The sequence below is a fragment of the Astyanax mexicanus genome, chromosome 4 (assembly GCF_023375975.1).
Source record: "Astyanax mexicanus isolate ESR-SI-001 chromosome 4, AstMex3_surface, whole genome shotgun sequence".
NCBI lineage: Eukaryota > Metazoa > Chordata > Actinopteri > Characiformes > Acestrorhamphidae > Astyanax > Astyanax mexicanus.
The window spans coordinates 26,193,217-26,218,087 of record NC_064411.1 but is presented as its reverse complement, the minus strand read 5'-3'; the positions used below and the strand labels follow the sequence as shown (position 1 = coordinate 26,218,087).

The 24,871-nt window shown below is 37.5% G+C and overlaps 2 protein-coding genes across 9 annotated transcripts in view; one reads left to right on the top strand and one right to left on the bottom strand.

Moving 5' to 3' along the window:
• LOC103041110 (zinc finger protein 239) overlaps nt 1–24,871 on the top strand; it is a 217,613-nt gene that overhangs the window by 57,389 nt on the left and 135,353 nt on the right. The window lies entirely within an intron of this gene.
• The window catches only part of LOC103045009 (uncharacterized), a 41,189-nt gene continuing 21,367 nt past the window's right edge, over nt 5,050–24,871 (bottom strand). The window contains exons 9-22 of one of the 3 annotated variants that reach the window (XM_022679320.2): nt 24,334–24,467; nt 20,953–21,124; nt 19,559–19,671; nt 17,469–17,609; nt 16,381–16,444; nt 15,987–16,081; nt 14,432–14,661; nt 12,088–12,214; nt 10,886–11,067; nt 10,394–10,516; nt 8,067–8,387; nt 7,034–7,103; nt 6,764–6,932; nt 5,050–5,729 (exon numbers count right to left, since the gene is read on the bottom strand). In XM_022679320.2, coding sequence (XP_022535041.2) covers nt 5,544–5,729; nt 6,764–6,932; nt 7,034–7,103; nt 8,067–8,387; nt 10,394–10,516; nt 10,886–11,067; nt 12,088–12,214; nt 14,432–14,661; nt 15,987–16,081; nt 16,381–16,444; nt 17,469–17,609; nt 19,559–19,671; nt 20,953–21,124; nt 24,334–24,467 — 2,127 coding nt within the window. In that variant the 3' untranslated portion in view covers nt 5,050–5,543. The remainder of the gene's footprint in view (nt 5,730–6,763; nt 6,933–7,033; nt 7,104–8,066; nt 8,388–10,393; nt 10,517–10,885; nt 11,068–12,087; nt 12,215–14,431; nt 14,662–15,986; nt 16,082–16,380; nt 16,445–17,468; nt 17,610–19,558; nt 19,672–20,952; nt 21,125–24,333; nt 24,468–24,871) is intronic. The other 2 variants (XM_022679321.2, XM_022679322.2) reach the window with 2 other exon arrangements.

Genomic DNA, 24,871 nt, shown 5'->3' with positions numbered 1-24,871 from the left:
ATATGTGCAACCGTAAGCTAGAAACCACTCCTGTGAGGCTGTTTTTGTTTATTCTAAAATATATCATTTTAGACATATAATATAAATCTCTCTTCAAATAAAATAAAAATATAAAAATAAAAATATCTATATTTATAAATAAAGTTCTATTTTAAGAGCGACACCGCTAGATCTGCTGTAGTTCTGCTGCAGGTGGAGACTGTTCGACCCATAGACTGTATATAAAGATGGACGCCGTTCCCATTCATTCAATGAAAATGAAGCCAAAATCTTCCGCCATTTTGGCGATTCAGAGACCAGAGTCTGCGCAGTAGAGACCAGAGTAGGGAGAAAGACTGTGGAGAGCAGCGTACTCATTTAAATAAACCCGCCCCTGAGGGCTGCCTCGCGGTCACAGACTGCAGAGCGGGGCGGAGCGGAGCTGACGGTCTGTTATTGGTCCCGCCCATAAGCAGCCCTTTTACCATAACCACACCTTTTTTGAATAGAGCCGAATAAAGTTTTAAAAACCGAATTCTGTGGGGATATAAAAATTTGACAATATAAGCAGAGGTTACACTAGCTGTTACATTTAAATAATGGAGGTAGAATTACAGCATATTAGAAAAAAACGTGATTGAAAGTTGTCTGCTTTGCCATTGAAACCTATGGGGATGGGTGGGGTTACACAGCTTTCTGCAGCCGAACAGCAGGGGGCGCCCGACCTGTGGTGGCTTCACTTTTAAGAGACGATGCTCTGTCCAGCTACAACCCCTGGCAAAAAGTATGGAATCACCAGTCTTGGATGAGCACTCTTTCAGACATTTCATTCTGTAAAACAAACTCTGATCAAAAACAAGATACAATAATAAGGTCATTCCAAAGTGCAACTTGTTGGCTTTCAGGAACACTCAAAGAAATGAAGAAAAAACATTGTGGAAGTCAGTGAATGTTACTTTTATTGACCAACCACAGGGAAAAAAATATGGAATCACTCAATTCTGAGGAAAAAAGTATGGAATCATGAAAAACAGATAAACAAAAGATGATTCAAAATACATCACTAGTATTTAGTTGCACCACCTTTGGCTTTTATAACGACTTTCAGTCTCTGAGGCATGGACTTGATGAGTGACAAACAGTATTCTGCATCAATTTGGTGCCAACTCTCTTTGATAGCAGTTGCCAGATCAGCTTTGCAGGTCGGAGCCTTCTTGTGGACCATTTTTTTCAATTTCCACCACAGGTTTTCAATTGGGTTGAGATCTGGACTATTTGCAGGCCATGACATCGACTGAATGTGTCTTTCTCCAAGGAATGCCTTCACTGTTTTTGCCCTATGGCACGATGCATTGTCATCTTGGAAAATTATTTCATTATCTCCAAACATCTGTTCAATTGAAGGGATGAGAAAACTGTCCAAAATGTCAATGTAAACTTGTGCATTGATAGAAGAATTAACCACAGTCATCTCCCCAGTGCCTTTGCCTGACATGCAGCCCCATATCATCAAGGACTGTGGAAATTTGGTTGTTTTCTTCAGGCAGGCCTCTTCATAAATCTCACTGGAACGGCACCAAACAAAAGTTCCAGCATCATCACCTTGTCCAATGCAGATTCTTGACTCATCACTGAAGATAACTTTCATCCAGTCATCCACAGTCCATGATTGCCTCTCCTTAGCCCACTGCAGTCTTGTTCTTTTATGTTTAGGTGTCAATGATGGTTTTCTTTCAGCTTTCCTGTATTGAAATCCCATTTCCTTTAGGCGATTTCTTACGGTTCAGTCACATACATTGGCTCCAGCTTCTTCCCATTTATGCTTCATCTGTTTAGTTGTACTTTTTCGGTTTTCAAGACAAATGGCCTTAAGTTGCTTGTCTTGACGCTTTGATGTCTTTCTCAGTCTACCAGTATGCTTGGCTTTAACAACCATTCCATGCTGTTTGTATTTGGTCCATATCTTGGATACAGCTGACTGTGAACAGCCCACATCTTTAGCAACCATGCGTGAAGAGTTACCTTCTTCAAGAAGTTTCACAATCCTCTCTTTTGTTTCAAGAGACATTTCTCTTGTTGGAGCCATGGTTCTTGCCACTCTAATTCGTCCAGCAGCCCTCCAAGGTGTCATGACTGCAGGTGTTTTTAACTGCAGACTAACGAGCAGATCTAATCTGAGGCAGGTGTCCATTTAGGGAAAGGAAATTGACTGGGTGTGTCCTTATTTTCTACCTTCAATTTGAGTGATTCCATACTTTTTTCCTCAGAATTGAGTGATTCCATATTTTTTTCCCTGTGGTTGGTCAATAAAAGTAACATTCACTGACTTCCACAACGTTTTTTCTTCATTTCTTTGAGTGTTCCTGAAAGCCAACAAGTTGCACTTTGGAATGACCTTATTATTGTATCATGTTTTTGATCAGAGTTTGTTTTACAGAATGAAATGTCTGAAGGAGTGCTCATCCAAGACTGGTGATTCCATACTTTTTGCCAGGGGTTGTATATGTCTATGGTTCGACCTGACTTCACTCCACCTTCACCGAAGTTCCAGTGTTTTTTTTATTTTTATCTTGGACCAAAACGAATACACACCAGATGAAGAGTTCGTTTCCCCTATTTTAAGGAATTCTTAGAATTAGCCTGGCCTGAGCTGATTGTATACTTAAAAATAAATTGGGAATATGGCATACCAAGCCATTGTGCATGGAAACATTATACAAAGCTGACGTTCCAGTGTGATTTTGAAGGACATGTTCATCTTGGACCAAAACATATAGACATCAAATGAAGAGTTTAAGTCTCCAACTTTAAGGAAAATCTAAGATTATCCTTACACAAGCTGCCAATTCATTTTTACAGTATAAATTCAGCTCAAGCCAGGCTAATTCTAGGTTTTCCATAACGTAGGAGACGAGAACTCTTTATCTCATATGTATTTGTTTTGTATGGAGTCAAAAAAGGGTCATAAAGATTTTGAGTTTGTAAAACAGAAGTCACAAATGTACTGAAACTTGTAACTGCGTTTAAACAACTGCATGCACGAAAATCCAAATCCACAAATTAACTGGAATGTGCAAACTTGAAACAGAAAGTAATATTAATAATAATTCAAATGTACCAATGTGAAAAAAATATTTTAATTATATATAAATATATATTTTTTAATTTGTAAATCCAATCTCTTGAATGTGTGAATCAGTACTGCTCAAATGGCTTAAGCTGGATCAGACCAAAAATCACATGGAATTTGTGAGGTTGTAAATGTGACAGTGGGTGTTTTTCACTGTGGAGATAAAAATCCTCTCATTCATCTTCTCTGCTGCGTGTGCGAAGCTCCAGCTGCAGTTGCGAATTTTGACCCTGTTTTGACGCCTGATTGATGGACCAATAGGAAAGCTTTATCCGGACCAATCAGATTACGGGGTTTGTTTAACCAATCAGAACAATGGATGGGTGTCTGCAGCTCGGAGTACTGGGTGTGTCGAAAGGTGTGGGCGTGTCGAAAGTGTGGCCGCCATTTTGGGGTCGGCCACCATGCGCCCCCCAGTGGATCAATTTACACTGAGGAAGGAGTTTAATAAACCGATAATATTCATAACTCTACCAATTTTTACCCGATTTACACACGGTTTGGTTTGTTACAAACAGCAGAGATGTAGTAATGACACAGGACACTGTCACACATTACAAATACGTGCTTTCATGCTGAAATACTTTATATTATGTTCTAATAATATGAATTAATTTTATATTACACACACACACACACACACACACACACACACACACATATATATATATATATATATATATATATAAATTAATTAATTTATGTACTTATTAATATGCTATACCATATGTCTGTCTTTGATAAAGAGCATAATATAAAGTATGAAAGCACGTATTTGTAATGTGTGACAGTGTCCTGTGTCATTACTACATCTCTGCTGTTTGTAACAAACCAAACCGTGTGTAAATCGGGTAAAAATTGGTAGAGTTATGAATATTATTGTTTTATTAAACTCCTTCCTCAGTGTAAATTGATCCACTGGGGGGCGCATGGTGGCCGACCCCAAAATGGCGGCCACACTTTCGACACGCCCACACCTTTCGACACACCCAGTACTCCGAGCTGCAGACACCCATCCATTGTTCTGATTGGTTAAACAAACCCCGTAATCTGATTGGTCCGGATAAAGCTTTCCTATTGGTCCATCAATCAGGCGTCAAAACAGGGTCAAAATTCGCAACTGCAGCTGGAGCTTCGCACACGCAGCAGAGAAGATGAATGAGAGGATTTTTAGCTCCACAGTGAAAAACACCCACTGTCACATTTACAACCTCACAAATTCAATGTGATTTTTGGTCTGATCCAGCTTAAGCCATTTGAGCAGTACTGATTCACACATTCAAGAGATTGGATTTACAAATTAAAAAATATATATTTATATATAATTAAAATATTTTTTTCACATTGGTACATTTGAATTATTATTAATATTACTTTCTGTTTCAAGTTTGCACATTCCAGTTAATTTGTGGATTTGGATTTTCGTGCATGCAGTTGTTTAAACGCAGTTACAAGTTTCAGTACATTTGTGACTTCTGTTTTACAAACTCAAAATCTTTATGACCCTTTTTTGACTCCATAGTTTTGGCCCAAGATGAAAAAGTCCTTCAAAATCACACTTTAACATTAGCTTTGTATTTTTTTGTTTTGTTTTTGTGGAAAATGGCTAGGTACTCCATGTTCCAATTAATTGTACACTATAAAATCAGCTCAAGCCAGGCTAATTCTAGGTTTTCCTTAAACTATGAGACTAGAACTTTTATTAATATAAAAGTTCACTGAAGCAGTAAATGAAAAACTAAATTCAGCCAGAAATTCAGCTTTTGTGGTAATACTGCTGTGAATATGGAGCCTAACAAATCTGGAGCTGCGCCAAGTGCGTGAGACTTGAGAACACAGTTAGGTATATGAGTAGTTACACATAAATGCACAAATATTAAGCAACAAATCAGAAAAAGTTTGGACAATAAGGAGAATGCAAATTGTTGCATTTTGCAGTATTTCTATGGTTTATTTTGACTTGTATTTGTTTGAACAGTATTAACGTGAAACTTTTCTTGTTTTTGCAGCTCAACCTCATATCATTTGTGAATAAACATTAATCCCTGCATTTCAATCCTACAACACATTTCAAAAAACGTTAGGATGGGGAAACAAAACAACTCATATGACTGGGTATAAATGTTGAACAGAACTTCACCAAACTGCCAAAAACCTGCATCTAACAATTATGCAACAATTTTACAAAATGTTCCTCAGTATAAAACTGAGTGACTTAACACAAGTCAGGCAGTAGTAGACCAAGATAGTGATGTGTTGTGATTCAGTACAGTTTCTAAACTCCGATTAACTTATCCAGTGCAACTTTTGGTCTTTCTTTTGGCCTTTATTTCCTGTTTGATCACTGAAAATTATTCAAAATTATAAAACCCTGTTACAAACATGTACATGAAGAATTTCCATTATTGAACATGCACACACAGAAACAGAGCAGTTAATGCAGTGTGTGATATGAGCTATGGTCCAGGCGTGGCTGGTCAGGATGAAGACCGTTTAGCTTCCTGTAGGTCTGGGCCTTGGCCAGATCTGTAGAGAGAGTTTTAGCCATGCGGTCTGTGGTCTGCTTCATCAGCATAGCCGCCTCCAGAGCTTTATCCAGAGTTCGGTTTATCGCCTCCTCCTGAGCACAATTCAAATCAGAGACCATACAATACTGATTAATATGATAAAACAGTTTTAAGATTTATTTTTCAACTTTAACACATTTTCTACCCAACTTGGTACATCATGGTGTTATTACTTTGTGTAATGCCAGGTTCACACTGCACAATTTCAGCCCAGTTTTTCCGACATTGACAGTTTTTCGTTCATCACCGACAAAAACTCTGCTCAGACGCTATTCAGGGATCTCTCTTTTAACAGTTGTGTGGTCTGAGAAACTGAAAGATGCTCACGACTGATCTTTGACCAGTTGCAGACGCCCAGCAAATATTTGGCATGCTAGATATCTGAACCAGTCAGCGACTGGGAGTCAGGAGCAGCAGCTACATACAGCCAATGGAATTACTGGGAAAGAGAGAACCAGGGGTCCAAAACACACCACCTGCATTTCCCGAGCCGTTTATGGAGAATCTGACCGCTTTCTTTCTTATCATGAAATGACTGTTAAATACTAGGGACACTAGGGCATATAGTGGAGTCATCCCCATTCACAGCACTGTTTAGAGTAGCCCTAATTAATACATCTCTCTGTACACAAGATGCAAATATATCTGCATTGTCCTCCTTAATCTCCAAGAGAACGATTCTGACAGCAACCCACCAACATACAGTCACTGGATCAGAGAAGTCCTGTGTCATCTTAAATTATAAAAGATTAGATACACTTTGAGAGGGTCCACTGGGCAAAATGTTTTAACTTTGAGAATATGGATGTAGACAGTGTGTACAGTATGCCAATGTATCATGTGCTCTTTATATATTAATTGGTATTATTTATTGATTGATTGATTGATTATTTTTTATTACTTTATTATAATTTTTTGAATGGCTGGTATCACAAGGGTTGGGGGATAGGGAATATGTGAAAAACATAAAGAAAAAACAAAAACAAAATACAAAACAGTAAAAAATGCTGTGTATTTTATGATAAGGATTAATCCCTCTTTTGGAAACTGCCCACTACAATTGTATTAAATTTTGATTAAAGCTGACCTTGCTGGCTCTTTGTCTCCGTGGTCTCGCTCTGCTCCTGCAGGGTGAGGTGGGGAGTGGCGAGGTCCGCTGGAAGTAGACATTACTGGGCAGTATTGCTGAATCTGACTGGGTGGTCCTCCTCCTGCTGGACACTTCAGAATCTGACAGCTGATCTTGCACCTTAAAACTAAAAATACAAGCAGTAAGTCTGTTTTTTTTTTACCTGAGAGATAAACGAAACAGACTAATTAAATGGTTGATCGATTCATTAATTCATTTGTTATTTACCCTGGTGGAAGGCTGTTACAGGATCCATAGTTGGTCTGAAGCAGAGGTTTATGAAGAGGAGGCTTTTCTCCTATAGAGTAATACATAACACAAGGGAGTCAATACAAAACATTACATCATCTAGATATTCAGCTTCTTAACATAAAGTGAAAAATGAATAAACTGTATCAACATCCATTGAAAACAGCCAATTCATGTTTCTGATCAAATAATAGACATTTAGACTGACCCACATTTTCAGTATACCTGAGCATTTACAACAGACCGAGGTTGAAATGAAAAATAAATTTAGTTATTCAACTAAAGCAAATCAAAACATTTTCTTTGGTAGAAAACTTAACGTAACAACTTAATCACTTAACAACTTACCGTAGCTAACTATGTTATCTAGCTCACTGCTAATGTTATCTAGCTTGCTGCTAAGCTTAGTTCTCTCCCTGGTAACTCGCTACTCATGTTATTATGGTAGCATGTTAGCTACCTCATCACTAATGTTACTATGTTAGCTAGCTCTCCACTAACCTTAGTTCTCTTCCCAGTAATGCAAGTTAGCTAAGTGACATAACTCACTGCTAATGTTAGTATGTTAGCTAGCTCACCGCTAATGTTAGCTCGCTCTCCTCTAACCGTTGTTCTCTCCTCATTAATGTAGCTAGATAACTCGATGCTAACTTTAGTAGGTTAGCTATCTCACCGCTAACATTAGCTAGCTCTCTGCTAACCTTAGTTCTCTTTCTGGTAACATTAGCTAACTCACCGCTAAAGTTAGCATGTGCTTTCCTGCCAGCATTAAATGCACAGTCTGAAAATGTTATACCTACAGCAAATTAACAGTAAATTGAAGACCCTAATTACCTGAATTTTTATTTTAAGACATTTTAAGACTTTTTAAGGACCTGCAGGAACCATTTTGCTGTGTTTAATATTTAATGTTCAATACATTTAATACAAGAAACAGAAACAGAATAAAGAAGGGTAATAATAAATTGATTATTGATTGATTATAGGCTAAAATAATTAGCCAGGTCCTCACCTGGTGGTCTGTACCCAGTTTCAGCTTGGCTTCTTTTACCATTTAATCTAAAACTGGCATCACTTCCATCAGTGTCTGGCCTAGCACTGGTTCTGCTGCCACTGCTGGCAGACCCAACGCTAACGCTGCTGCTGCGCCTGGCTGGTCCAACACTGGCTCTTCTGTAGTCTCTGAACGGTTCAATGCTGACGTCACTGCTATAGCAGCTTGGCCCAGCGCTCACACTGCCATCGGGACAGGATGGCCCAACGCTCGCTCTCTGATGGCTGCTTCTGGGTCTAGACTGAGACATGTCCTGAGACAGGCTCTCTAAGGAGGCTGCTGAGGAAAAGAACAGGAAGTGATTTGTAAAAAACACAATATATAAATATAATGAGTATGAACATTATTAACACAACAGTTTACATCTCACAGAGTACATGCCTATGACTTCACATGCAGTCGAAACACTTTTTAAATAGGAATCACAGTTAAAGGGTGTGAATGTATATTCACGGTGCTTGTGATACAGAAAGACTGGAGTAAAGGAGCCGATACCTGATCCATTTAAATATTTTCTAAATTGGACCCAATTCAGTGAATAAGACTGAAATATAAAAAGAAAGTTAAAAATAAATATAATTTATGGAGTGATATGCATGAGCTTAAAACACCTCAGTTCAGCGTAAAATCTAGTTAGCGTGATTTTAACCCAGAAGAAAATTTTAAATAGGAAATGCTATTTTAACACTAAATATCATTATAAAATACAGTGGCTTGCAAAAGCTTACATCCACAAACCCAAATGTATTTTTTATGTTTTTATGTTTTATGATTTTAAAGTAATAGACCAACACAAAAAAGCACATAACTGAAGTGGAATAAAAAAAAAAAAGATCAGCCAGGTTGGATGGGGAGCATATGTGAACAGCAAATTTAGGTCAGGACTTTGACTGGGTTATTCTAACACATGAATATTCTTTGATCTAAACCATTCCACTGTAGCTTTGGCTGTATGTTTAGGGTCATTGTCTTGTTGGAAGGTGAATCTTCTTTCCAGTCTCGTCTTTTGCAGCTTCCAAAAGGTTTTCTTCCAGGATTGCCCTTTATTTAGCCCCATCCATCTTCCCACCAGCTTCCTGTCCCTGCTGAAGAACAGCATCTCTACAGCATGATGCTTCCACCACCATGTTTCACAGTGGGGATGGTGTGTTCACGGTGATGAGCAGAGTTACTTTTTCACAGCATATAGCGCTTTGCATAAAATAAATTTAAAAAGTTTAACTTAAGCTCTGGATTTCTGCAGCTCCTTCAGAGTGACCATAGGCCTCTTGGCTGCTTCTCTGACCAGTGCTCTCCTTGCTCGATTTGTCAGTGTGGGTGGATGTTCATGTCTCTATAGATTTGTAGAATTGTTGTTGTAGAATACTTTTTCCACTTCTCCACAACTTTTTCTCTGACCTGTCTAGTGACGTCCGTGGTCTTCACAATGCTGTTTGTTCACTAGTGTTCTCTAACAAACCACTGAGGTCTTTACAGAAGAGGTGTATTTATACTGAAACTAAATTACAAACAACTGGACTCTATGAAGTATGAATACTTTTGCACATCACACTTTTCAGATTTTTTTTTTATTAAAATTTTTATAATCATTTTCATTCCACATCACAGTTACGGTGCTACTTTGTGTTAATCTATCAGTTAAAATCTCCACAAGATACATTTCTTGTTTGTGAATGTAAAGTGACAAAATGGGAAAAAGTTCAAAGGGGAATGAATACTTTTTAACAGCACTGTACATCTGTTTAATTACTTAAATAAAAATGAATTAAACTGTTTAAAAAATAAATCACTAATGTTAATTAATCAGCATTAATTTGTTGCTTGTTTCTCTGTTGCTTGCCACTTTTCGCTACATTATGGCTATAAGTCACATTCACATACAAAATATCTGCTTGGTTGTTACTCTTTTGCCTACAGCATCTATTTTGAATAACTTAAACCATTTTTTTACATCTCAATATGAGGTACAATTCCATACACTGTAGTTCAGTTTGAGCGCGGATTACAATTGCAAAAGAAGATAATAGTATGAAGTATAATATATATATATACACATAGTATGAAGTATAATATATATATACACATTTTAGCCTCCGTGTTTTAAAATGTTTTCTTTCTCCAGCTGTAAAACAAAAAAGCTAATGTCAGATATAAAACCCATCTTTGCTGATTGACTACATCTGGTAACTGGTAACTAAACTATACCTTTAATTACAGAGATTAAAGATCCTGGACCCTAGCCACACATTTGACTGTGTAATAAGGGACTGCTGAAAGAGACCCACCTGTGGAAGAGTATTTGAGGTGATGTAGTTGTGTGATGGAGGGAGATCTGGAGTGAGTGTAACTGGAGGCAGATTTAAAAGAGGCAGGCCTATCAGAGTGGTCTGAGTCTCCACTGTCTGTTCCTGAGGAAAAAAAAAATGTGTAAAACAATGAAATGATACACATTACATAAATTTCACACTAGAGTGTTTTATAAAAACATGCTTACTCCATGAATACATTGAATTTGTTCATGTGTGTTTTTGAGTCTAGTAGAGAGCCAAAGCACTGATCTCTGGTCTTTCTGAAATCAGGGTCTGGGGTTTACTTACAGCTCTTTGTGTGAAAGCTGTCTATTCTCAGTACCATGTGTGAGGCTGCGCGATTGGTTCATTTTGTTACATGACTGCAGGTATTCCTGAATAGCAAAATGCCATGACTCTGAAGCACTGTCCTCTGTGTAAACCAGGCAGACAATGTCCTAAGTTAGATAAACAGAGGTGGTCCGTTACCTTTTGAAGGTGGTCTGTTTTGGTGTCGCAGACGGGGACGGCTCCTCAGTCTCTTCTCCTGTGTGTACATGTTGCTCAGGTGGTCCATTCGCATGCACAGGTGCGGCAGGTGACCCAGACTCTCCTCCAGCACCCTCTTCAGACGGGACACCTCACTCTGCAGTGCACTGATAGCATCACTGCTAAAAATCCACACAAAGCCACTTTACTCTTAATATCAACTGGATTTAAAGGTAATGTACGAGTACAGATTCAAGAGTAGTTACTTTTAAATGACTTATAATGAATTATATTCTAATGGGGCCCTTAAAAAAGGTTTTAATATAATTAAATAATAATTAACATATTGTGGTTTAAAGAAATGTTACAGTAAAAAAAAAAAAATTAAATAATAATAATAATAATAATAATAAATATATATATATATTTTTATATATATATATATATATATATATATATATATATATATATATATATATATATATTTATTTTTATATATATATATATATATAAATATATATATATATTTTTTAAACATTAAATTCCTTGTAGCTGACATCAGATAATGCTTGGTCTTTGAATTTATTTTCATGTGGATTTTTTAAATCAACATTTCTTTTTCATTTCATGAACATGAACAGGAAAATGAATTAAACAAATCTGAGCACTATAAAGCCTCCTCCATTGATAAGTGCCTTCTGCTGGTTTGCTCAAAAATGTTTCCATCTGTTTCACAATTCTGAATACAATTCACTCCTTTAGCTTTTGCTTCCTCAAAATGGGAGGCTATTCAGGTGCTGTTCACTGTAGAGGACACTGAATAAAAGCTGTGGTTTGAAGTAGTTAAAATTACTGTATTGTTCTGTAAATTGCTGTACATTTCTGAAAACATTACTGGAAAACTGATTACTTGTTGCCATTAAAAGTGAAAGCTGCGATGGCCAGCATTTTGAAATGAAGTCCTTAAAATGGTGCTCTGTTAGCCACACCTCCACAATTGAGACATCATTGGAAAATGCAGGAGGTCCTCTTGGCCGTACAGTAGGAATAAAACAGAATGCATTAAGTGCATGCACACTGCATTACTTTCCGCTCTGCCTTCTGCTCAGCCCAACGCTACAGTGGATGAAAATATAATGCCAGGCCTCTGGAAGACATAGTACTGATCAGTGAAGTTCTGAAAAGAAAAGTAAGGTGCTCACTTGGAACAAGAGCAGCGAGAGTGCTTGTCTCTGGTTGGCATCTCGGCAGCAGTAGGCCTCTGTTTCTGTAGAAACTGCTCCTCTTGGCTGGGCTCTTGCAGTGGAGCAGAATGAAGAGTGGCACCATCTAGTGAAACAGCATTGAGAAGCAATTCACAGAATTAAAGACACCCAGCACTGCCAATGTGCACGATAAACAAACTGCATGAGCTGGCAGTATATCTCCTTACCTCTCTTATACTATACTGTTCACTTTATCAATTTCACCTAACATATTAACACATTCTGTGAGTTCACAGCTTTTGACAGTAGCCAAAAAGTTACTGCACAACTCACCAGCCACACTAAAAAATCTAACTGTCCTATTTATTAAATTAAATGAATATATTTAATGTAAAAAGCTAAATACAGGTGGTGTCACACTGGTTAAGTAGGGTTGCAACAGTATGAGATTTTCACGGTATGATAACCGTCTCAGAAAATACCGCGGTATCACGGTTATCACGGTATCACAGTTTGTTACATATATTATTAAACTGACCCTTAAAGAAATTCCAACAAAGGTTTTTTGTTCAATTAACTATTTATTGTAGAAACCTGGAACAACTATATAGATAATGTCTCCTTAAAAAAAATAAACTGTACACTATTAGGTGAAGGAAACCAGGTTTTTCCACTACTCTTAAGGGCATTAAGGGTGTATAAAAAAAAAAATTATATATATATACACACACACACACACACACACACACGTGTCACACATTACATGTCCTCTAAGAAGTAAAGATCCTGTGTTTAAACTATTCAGTACAATTATTTAAGTTTAAATTATTTAATATCTGATAAACTGAGCCTGGGTCAGTGTCTGATCAACAACTGTTGTAAACGTCCGTTTTACTGCCAAGTTGGTATATAAGCAGATACTGCAGAAAGAGGGGATTTATTTCTGACATGATCCTCACAATAGAGATGTCCATTTTAAGGCTTTCACAGCGAGTCTGGTTTTAACACATGAAAAACAGGCACGTCAGAATTTGAAAATGAACGCATGTAAATGAATGGCGTCTTTCACATCCAGTCCAGCCAGGACCTTTACACGGACACGTGAATCCGTCGTAGCACGCACTTCACGCCTGTACCTGCGTGCCCACATTTCGGATAACTCAGCGCTTTTGCGGGCGCTTACCGCATAGGTTGTGCACGACTACAAAGAGGTTTTATTTATGTTCAGATTAAAATTATAAACTAAACACAGCTGAAGCGGAGCAGAGTTGCGCATGCGCGGGTGAGTTTCTCCGCTGGCTTGCGTTTTACCGGTAATAAGCAAACACACACGGTATGATAACCGTGCATTTTAATACCGCGGTATACCGCGAAACCGGTTACCGCTGCAACCCTATGGTTAAGTAAAAAGTAATTAATAAATTTATTCATATTTTAAATTAAGGTGAGTGATCTGACTTCGGACTTTTCAGTGTAATATGGTGACCTTTAGGATTTGACTTATTTTTTGGGTAGTGTAAACTTAATAATTTAAACACCTTTCCCATAGGCTCCTGGGACCATCTAGTTACATACCGGATGTGTCTTTTCTTCCATCAGTGTGTAGTCATTTCCCAGGCTAGTTAAAAAAAAATTGGGCCACGCTCACACGGCAGGTAAAAGTCGCCCAAATTTAATCTTTTACGTCATACGTCACCCAGGTGTGTCACATATGAGGGCAAAGAATCTGATATTTTCAATTCTGATTTGAAAATCAAAAGCAAATCCACTCAGTCTGAAGAGCCAGATCAGAATTTGTGCGACTGTTATGTCAAAGTAAAAGTAAAAAGACTAAGTATAGTGAAAAATGGACAGCAGAGGTGATTGAAAATGAGTGGTGGAAAAACAAGGGGACAGCTCTAAAATATTAGCGGACTAATTTCCCCACATGGTGTTTCAAATGAATTGGCCAAAGGGGTTTTAATTTTTGGTGAACTCTGTGAATTCATAACTCTTGAGATTTTGTTTGGGATTAAAGTGAAACTAAACGTGAAGCATTGCTTTGTTGTACATGGGCGTTACTCACTGCTGTAACTGAAGTTAGTGGAGGTCTTACAAAAGTATTGATTCACTGAATACAAATGCATGACACACTTTCCAGATTTGTATTTATTAAAAAAAAAAACATTGCTTTGTGTCGGCCTATTACATAAAGTCCTAACACATTTAAGGCTACAGGCGTAACATGAAAAAAAATGAAAGTATGAATACTTTATATACATTAAATACATTGTACTACTTAGCTGTTGTGATGTTGTACCTGAATAAGCTGAGGTATTTGTAAAGATGTTGAGTAGCTCACCTTCACCCCACACTGGTGTCTCTCCGGAGATGTGTGGTCCAGCAGGGGCATTCTGGGTAGTGTTGTTCTCTTGCATATTTGGAACGTATTCTGACAGTGGATCTGGTTCTGACTCGCCCATTTTGGGCCATCCAGCCCATGTTGTAAGAGAAATAGCCGTATGTAGATCAGAGCGAGATGCTTCATTATCAGATGCTGACATGCTGTTGACATCATCAGAAGGGGACAAACTGAGAGAGAAGAAAAAAATGATCTTAAAATTATCTTGACCACGATTGTTGAGCAGAGCATTTTGGTGGCAGACATACTGTGCTCTGCGGTTCATTACTGGTGACCTTTACAACACTCTGCAAACTGTAAACTAAAGCTGGCCGATCCTCACTAGCAGCACAATAGGAATGATATACATGTTATGCTATTTTATTTACATGACTATCCAAGATGCTCTTTTATATCCATGACTAAGGCTGCGTTCATATTACAAGCCACATTCCTCAAATTAGATTTTTTTTCTCAGATCAGATTAAGGACAGATTAAGCTATCTTGACAGCTGAAATTTACAAATGTAAGTAAGCTGTATCTGTGTAATGTGAAAAAATCGGCCCCTGAAACACCACACATTAGCACATTGATACCTGTATACACCTGTATATACCTTCTTCACCAACAACAAAAAACGTCATATTTAAGAGAAAACTTATAGCTTTATAAAAGGTAAAATGGATGCATTAGCAGCTCATATGCGTAGCATCTTTTGCTGGAGTAGAGAGTAAACAGCTGGTCTGTAGTTCATGTTCAGATCGAGGAGGTAAAAAAAGGCGGTTTGCTTTTGCTGTTTTTACAGCTATAGCTGCACAGCTGCACCAGGAGATGCATGGGTACGAGAGAGAAGCACGTAGCGCTAATGCTAAGGCGTAAAAGCAAAATGACGCGTGAATTCCGATTTGACTATTCACATTTATGTTGCATGTCCATGAATCAGATACGTATACATTTTAGGACCACATATGAAAGTGACTCAAATCTTATTTGTAAAAAAAAAAAAAAAAAATCAGATTTGGTACGTTCACACAGCCATTAAAAATTTGATCTGATCCACATTGAGCCAAAAAAATCAGATTTAAGTCACTTCAGCCTGGTAATGTGCACGTAGCCTAAAACTAAATGGGGTCACTAAATCATTTTTAACTTTGAGCTGTCAGACAGCAGAAAAAAAGGTTTTAGTAGAGATTTCTGAGAACTTTAAAAGTGCACAGATAGTTTATTAAAAACACTGTTTATATACACAGGAGCATAGCATTACCCATGCAGAGCTACTATCACTGGCATTGTAAACCTATTGGGAGCATCAGTTAAAGGTGCTGTATTTTGGAATGCTGGGGGTAAATGGAGGTGCACTATTCGACAAAATTTGCACTTGTTATCATATTTCACTACAGCCCAAATCCATTTCACTACAGGTTTCCCCTTTAATGTTTTGCCATTTATTTTATTTTTTTGTTCATGTAGTTCCTCATTTTAGTTTAACCTGTGTGTGTGTACACCTGTACATACCGGTCAGTGTTACACTGTGTGTGAGACAGTCCTGTAGGGGGACGGCTCAGGTCAGAAGTGCTGAAGCCGCTGTCTGTTTCTAGACTCACAAACCTCTGCAGAACCAGAACAACACAATTACCTCTAATAATCAAACATCAGACTATTTCTCCTGCTCAAATATTTTCACAAGAACAAAGGCATACACAGTGCTGTGAAAAGTGTTTATCTCTCATTGAGTTCTTCTATTTTCACATATCTAAATATTACGGATCATCACAATAATTTAAACATAAAATAAACAACATGAGAAGACGCACAGCGTAGCTTTCAAATGATGATTCAATTTATTAAACACAGAAATTAGGGGTAAATACTTTTTTTTCACAGCAGTGTTTATGTGAGTGTGTGTTACCTGTGCTGTGTTATGATCTGGGGAATCTGGAGTGGGAGATTCCAGATCTTCAGGCCCTGCAGGCCTGAAACAGAGACAAGAGAGATTACAGTGCAGTGATAATATCATTGACTGCAAACTTAATTTGCACTTTTAGGATTCTAGCCAAAAGTGCTTTTCCTTTTGATTCGTGCTGTATTGTTGACAGTGTTATTTATTCTAGAGAGTCCTAAATGTCTTGCGGGACCCATCAAAATATATTGCGAAAATCCTGCAAATTAAACCATAGTCTACAAAATAATAATAACAAGCAATTTCCATGCATAACGAACACAATGAAAACAACTAATCAATCAAGAAAAAGAAAAAGAAAAAGAAAAAGAAAAAGAAAAAGAAGAAAAAGAAAAAGAAAAAGAAAAAGAAAAAGAAGAAGAAGAAGAAGAAGAAGAAGAAGAAATTAATTATAAATCTAACTTCATGAGTATAAGACGCTATTACATGCCAGTATTTCCTGGCACTCAAGAAAACTGCAAAGAAAAAAGGAAGCAATTTAAAGTTAACAGCCAATGCATCAACAAAAAAACCCTACAGATATTAATGATAAATATCAAAGTGGAGGCTGGACAGACACACACACTAATGGGACAATTTCAGCATCTTCAATTTACCTGACGGCATGTGTTTGGACTGTGGTGAGAAATGGGACAGCTCTATCCAGCACTATATTGCCGTTTTAATAAATACATAAGTAAATTTCAAGCACAAAATTGAATTAGTTAAATTCACATTAGGACTGCGGGTGGCAGCAGCAGAAATGTGTATGTGGCAGGCAGACGGGCACGGGATAAAAACAAGCGATTTTTGGCAGGAGCATGTGGTAACGGGACTAAAACAAGGCAAGAGCGGGTTTGTAAAAGCAGTCCCACACAGACTTCTACTTTACACTACTTCCGTATGTGTAGCTTAATAATTATTGGCCATATGATTTAACATTTTTAATCATTTGTTTTTCCTGATAAGCTTTATCTTTCTTACGAAATAGCAATCTGCAACCTCTTTATTGTAGAACTGTTTTTTTATTGTGTGTGAGTTTATATAAGAGCTCTTACCCGTCAGATGTTCTCTGATGTTCTGATGGAAGTTGCTCAGTTAACTGTGCCAGAAAGTCCTCATGCTCATCCACCTCACTGTGCAAACTCAGACTACCCTCCTCATCCTCCCGGCTGATGCAGGGCATCTGGCTGAAGGTGCTGGAACAGCGTAGAGGTCAGAAGAATAAATGAACAGAACAGAAGAGATAATGGAGGGAACTCAGTGTTTCCATTGGGAAACTGATACACACACACACACACACACACACACACACACACACACACACACACACACACACACACACACACACACACACACACACACACACACACCACGGGTCATCTGATCACACATACACACACTCTTACAGTCCCTCTCACGATACACACTCTCAGCTTACAGCATCCATCATCACACACGTTCTGCTGAGCCCCTCTGGAATGAAGCTTGAATGAAAACCTGTGGTTTAGGATTAAATATAATTAAACACCAATCTAGATTAATATTAATTATTTTATTATTATTATTATCATTATTATTATTTGCTTTGAATACATGAATTTGTTGACAGCAAGATGTTTATATTATTGCTGTCAACATTAACACATTAACGCATTTGATTAACCTGGTAACTTTAAGGTGTATATATATATATATATTTTCTTAATGCAAATTAATCATTTGACCAAGTTTACAGAGCCTGATGATGTATTAGCAGCTTTATTTAGCAATGTAAAACACAAATTTGCTATGTAACTATTTATTGATACTGAAATATAAAATAAGCTATGTTAAGTAAAGCTAAGCTAAGTAAACAAAACTGTTTGGAAAAAAAAAGCTAGCCGTGGTTAGCGTTAGTAAATGCCACCTGACAACGCTACACTGAGAAACCATGAGTGTTCCAGTAAGACAGGGCATTATTAGCTAGTGGTTCGTCCCCATAGCTTGTTTAAATGCGGAAAAAGTGCAGGCTACAGTCGGACATACTCACCTCTGAAAGGCAAAAGAGGTAGCGCTGCAGTTAGCGGCTAAATGCTGCTAATTAGCAGCAGGCTACAGGTTGATAATACTCGCCTCTGAACGGCAAAAGAGCTAGCGCTTAGCACTGTTAGCAGCTAATGATAATTCTGCTCCAGTCTTGAGTCTCGGTGCTGGAGAACTAAACTGAACTAAAACAGAGAGGGTTCTGATTGGCCTGTTCTCTGCAAAGAGTCTGTGAGACAGCCAATCAGTTTTTATTGTGGGCGGGCAGTGTTTTTCCCCCCTCCCGGACAGGACTTGTTTAGTGAGTGAGAGAAAGCAGATCATGGCAGAGGCAATATTAATAATTATTGTAATATGATATGAAATGTTTTTGATGTTGTGCAATTTTTTTTTCATCCCAAACTTGGGATGTCTGTTATAGTGCAAAAAAAATACGGTAATTATTTTTTCCCCTTTCTCCCCCTAATCTCCGTTTTTATTAGATTCAGTTAACGAAAATGTTTTCATTATTTCATTAGTTTTTGTTTACAACAATAACTTTGGTTTGGTTATGATAACACTATAACTGGGTATGACTGCCCCTCCTGGTGACCTAGATTGTCAGAAGGAGACACAATGCTCTATAGGTTGCCGTTTTTGTGTAAAAAAACTGATCTAGTGCCTGCTAGGATGCCCTATTTAATAGAAATTAAGATGATGTGCTTCTAGATTAATACATTTTGATAATGTGTTTTAAATAATGTTTTAATGAGTGCCCATCTTCTGCCCTTTCAGTATAAAAGGTTGCTGTTAAAGTGTTGCTAAGCCACCCCTACAAGAATGTGCCAAAGGTGACCTTTACAGTAGAGAAAATGGGATGCAGACATGATGGGATCTTCTACAGGTGGTTGAACATGAACAAGCCCCAATTAGGTGCCCCTCTAATGTAGAAGTGGCCCTCTAATAGATTCAATCTGCTGTGGTGCCCTAAAGGTCCCCTTACAAAGGGGAAAACTAGTGGATGATACATCAGGGACAGCAAATTCACCAAGAGTTTTAAGAAGAGCCAGCAATAAACACACAGTTCTGTAGTAAGGTTTCCCTCATACGAAAAGGAACCAGTGTAATATACTGTAAAACATACTGTAGCCTGAAGTCTGCAGCCCTGGACTCTTCATCAACAGCTTCAGTCATTTGAGAGTGTTCCTCTTCCTCAGCCATGCTCTGAACACCAGCAGGGAAACTGAAGACAGACTCCTGTAATGTGTAAAACGCACAGCTCTGCTCTTCAGTTCTCATTACTCACAACACAGCAGTGCATGAGGTACAAATCAGCACAACAGAACTGCGTGCACACGTTAATGCATGCAAAAAGAGGTGTGCCATACTGCATCATACAGAATATATATATATATATATATATATATATATATATATATATATATATATATATATATATATATATATATAATAATTCGTGACACAGCATTATCATGAACTGAAAATTGGGATAATAGCCATATTTTGTCTTAAAAGTTATTATTCATTTATTATTCAATGTGAAGCTTTAAAGGTTATTTTTGTGTAACTGTTTATGTTTGCAATTTATTTGCATGCTCTAAATATTCTGAACTTTGTATTTTGTAAATCTGCTTATTATTTGCTACATTCAATTTATTTTTGTTACATTATTTATTTTGTTTCATTATTATTATTTTATATAAAATCAGAGTAATCATAGGGTACCACACTCACACCACCGCGCCGCCATGTTTTCAAACATACCCAACTAATTTTACAAACAAAATAAAAATCTTTTAATAATTTAATAAGAGGAAAAAGTAGTCTATCCAATAGCAGTCATACCTTTGTCTTACAGTACACTATTTTAATATAGATTTTTCATTCATATACTAATAGTCTTTCATTTTTCCTGTACTTTTTGCTACTGTTGCATATTTAAAGGTTGATAAGGTTTCAAGGGTAATGATAGGTTTCAATTAGTGCGGTCAACATTAACACATTAACACACATGATTAATCTGAAAATGTTAACAAGTTATTTTTAACGCAGATAAATCATTTTATTAAATTTTATACTTTTTACTTTGTTACTTTTTATTTTTATCAATTAAATTCCATACCTATCTCACTCACTTCCTTTCTTTCTCTTACACACACACCCACACACTCACACACACAGCTGTTTCTGTTTGATGTTAAAGCTCTTTGTTAAAGCTCACAAATATAATAGTGTTTTCCAGATACTCCACTACACTATTATTTCTCTCTCCCAAAAATACAGGGATGTACCAGCATTTAAATGTTATTTTAAAAATGACGGACACCACATATATACCATAAATATAATTAATTAATTTAGCCTATTGTACATTCTTTATTTTGTTTATATTTATATTCACAATAGAACAATATTCACTAATAAACAAATCTCATCAAATCTTAAGAAGAAAAGAACTTAGTGCTATAAAAAGAGGTGCTATTATGAGTGAACATGCATGCAGCTCGCCGGTGTCACCTCATGCAGTGATGGCTGGTGTGAGGAAGAAGGGATGAACTCCCCATGCGGTGAAGGAGTGGGAGTGGAGGATACAGGAGGAGGAGAGAGCTCACGGCAGGCGTTTCTGTCTATCTGTTCCTTTATGTCCTCCAGCTGCATACCCAGCCGGAATATCTCTCCTTCCACCTGCCTTCCACACATCCACAAACCAATAGATTATAAACTGCTCTCAACTTTCAAAGAAGTTAAATAAATAGTTACAATTCCTTTACATTTAAAAAACTGACTAACTATTAATATCCTTAATTGACAGACTTTTATATCAACCATTTCTTATTTTGAGGAGAAATCCTATTGTACATTATTTTACATTAGGTTTTTGTAATTGAAGAAAAAGTTGGCCAAATAAAAAAAAAAGAAAAGCAAAAGAAAATATTGGATGTCTCCCAAAATAGAGTAAAGGTTAATACAATATTTGTTGGTTGGAAGCTTTTTGATTTAATGGAATCATGAACATCGCAACATTTCTTAAAAGTGAATCCACCACAGATCTAATGCCTCTACCGGCTGCAGTATAATGTGTAGCTCCGCCCATCTCCATTTTTTTCAATGACAATACAGCCCTGCTCATTTTACATCTCATTTTTTTTCTCAAAAAAAAAAAAAAATCTCCAGTGAAATTTTGAAAACTTGAAGTTTTAGTTTTACATGAGCTAATACTGCCACATGTTTATTTTCCCCTGAAAAGTTTTTTTTTAATCGTAAGAAGGCAGAGCTACACTTAGGAAGGAAGGAATAAACTGGACTGTAGTAGCTTAAAAGTAAGTAAAAGTAAACAAAAATTTGATGGAAATATTAATGGCTTGGTAAAAAAATACATGGACTGCAGAGTCAATGCTGGGACAATATACATATTGGACAAACTGGGCATACAGTGGAAAAATCCACTCTGCTTCTGGTCTTTTAGACTGCACTGTAAACTTAATAAAGGCAATATATGAGATGCTTGGTCAAAGCCATGGAGAGTCTGCCCACTTCTTATTTCCCCATTATATCAGAATATGCCTACAAAATGTCCACAAGTGTCTCCTTAATGAATGCGGTGAATTGGGCTAAATGACTAATAACTAATTTATCAAAACTGGTTTTGACGCTAGCATTACTGCTACTGTGAGCTGAGCGGTTGGTGAGCCAAAGCTAGAGTTACAACCTAAGCATGTTTAAAAGGTTTAGAACTGGAATTTAAAAATGATGTCGGTGTTGCATTGTAACTATTATTCTGTGTTGAATAAATTAATACAAATTTCAGTATATATATATATATATACAGTGAGTCCAAGAAGTATTTGATCCCTTGCTGATTTTCTTCGTTGGCCCACTAATAAAGACATGATCATTCTATACTTTTAATGGTAGATGTATTCTTACATGGAGAGACAGAATATTAAAAAGAAAATCCAGAAAATAAATCTAAGGAATATATATTAATTGATTTGTATTTCATGGAGTGAAATAAGTATTTGATCCCTTAGTATTCATTAGCAGTTCTGGCTTTTACAGACCAGTTAGACACTCCCAATCAACTTGTTACCTGACCTGAAGCCACCTGTTCTCACTAATCACTTGTGTGAAAAACACCTGTCCACAGAATCAGACAGATCACACAGATTTCAAGTCTCCAACATGGGTAAAACCAAAGAGCTGTCACAGGACCTCAGAGTCAGAATTGTTGACCTTCACAAAGCTGGAATGGGCTACAAAAAGATTAGTAAGGTGTTGGATGTGAAAGTAACAACTATTGGTGCAATTATCAGAAAGTTTAAAGAGTATAACATGACAATCAACAGACCTCGGCCCGGTGCTCCAAAGAAGATTTCGCCTCGTGGGGTGGCAATGATGCTGAGAACGGTCAGAAATCGTCCTGCAACCACTCGGCAGGAGTTAGCAAATGACCTGAAGGCAGCTGGGACCACAGTTTGCAAGGAAACAATTGGCAACACTTTGCGCAACAATGGATTCACATCCTGCAGTGCCCGAAAGGTAGCCCTGCTGAAGAGAGCACATGTGGAGGCGCGCCTCAAGTATGCCAATGATCATTTGAAAGATGAACCAAGTTATTGGGAGAAGGTTTTGTGGTCAGACGAGACCAAAATTGAACTTTTTGGCCTCAACTCCACCCGCCATGTGTGGAGGAAGAAAAATGCTGCCTATGACCCCAAGAACACTGTGCCCACCGTCAAGCATGGAGGTGGAAGCATAATGTTTTGGGGGTGTTTCTCTGCCAAGGGTACAGGGCTACTTCACCGCATCACTGGGAAGATGGATGGAGCCATGTACCGCACAATCCTGAGGGACAACCTCCTCCCCTCTGCCAGGGATCTGAAAATGGGCCGTTGTTGGGTCTTCCAACATGATAACGACCCTAAACATACAGCAAAGGCAACAAAGGATTGGCTCAAGAAAAATCACATTAAGGTCATGGAGTGGCCCAGCCAGTCGCCAGACCTCAATCCGATCGAAAATCTATGGAGGGAGCTGAAGGTCAGAGTTGCCAAGCGACAGCCCACCAACCTTCATGATTTAGAGAGGATCTGCAAAGAAGAGTGGGCCAAAATTCCCCCTGGTGTGTGTGCTAAACTTGTGGTTAACTACAACAAACGTCTCACCGCTGTGCTTGCAAACAAAGGCTTTCCCACTAAGTATTGAGTGTGTTTGGCAAGAGGGATCAAATACTTATTTTCCTCATTGAAATACAAATTAATTAAAATATGTTCTTTAAAATTATATTCTGGATTTTTGTCTTGATATTCTGTCTCTCCATGTTAGAATATATCTACCATTAAAAGTGCAGAAGGATAGTGTCTTTATTAGTGGGCAAACAAAGAAAATCAGCAAGGGATCAAATACTTCTTGGACTCACTGTATATATATATATATATATATATATATATATATATATATATATATATATTATTATTATTATTATTATTATTATTATTATTATTATTATATATATATTATATATATATATAAGGTAGTTTTCTCCCCTCTATAAGTTCTGTAGCTTGGTCTGGAAGAAGGGGGCGGGTCTACCGAATGAGTAAATGGGTCTAGCTCTGCTTCTGCTCTCTGCTAAACAGGCTCTGGTTGCAAATTTGCCAATTTGTGATCGAAATGTTTGCCTTCAATTCTATAAAGCAGAAGGGAATGTAACCACAGTGCCATGTTTTTCTACAGTAATTGGTTGGGAATATTTAGTTTTTGTATAAGACCATTTTAATTATTTTTGCTTCTTATCTAAGTTTAACAGATTAACATACTGACATCACAACAATAAGATTGAAAATATGTAGATAGAGGTACTGTCTATGTGCTTTATGAGATAGGTGTTTTTTCTACCTGTCTGGGTCAAACGGTCCCGTGTTCCTGTTGAGACCCATATAGTTCTGCATCTCCAGAACTCTGTGCTCTTCTTTCTTACTCATGTAGTTCCTCTCCAGCTGATCCTGAGCCTCCATCATGCTCTTAAACACCTGATCAGTGAGGACACAAAGCACCACACTCTGAACACCTAAACATCTACTCGCACCATATACCATCACCACACACCCAAACATCTACTCAGGGCCTGTCTATGTTGTGAGGTGTTGTCGTGTGATGGGTTGACCATTGGCCAGTGTGCTCATGGCTCAAGGTGAGGTGAATTATGGGAACTGGAGGTCTGACAGTGGGTGCAGATGGATAAGTAATTACATTTCTGAAGTGCTACGTGTGTTCCTAGAATGTCATAAAAGGCATTACCACCCACAGTGCACAGCTAAGTGCAATGGGTGGTAATGATCATTGAATTGTCCATGTAAACAGACAAACAACTCAAGCAGGAGACCCCACACATATCCCACAGGACAATGCAGCGTTCTTTAGCTTCCATTTAACA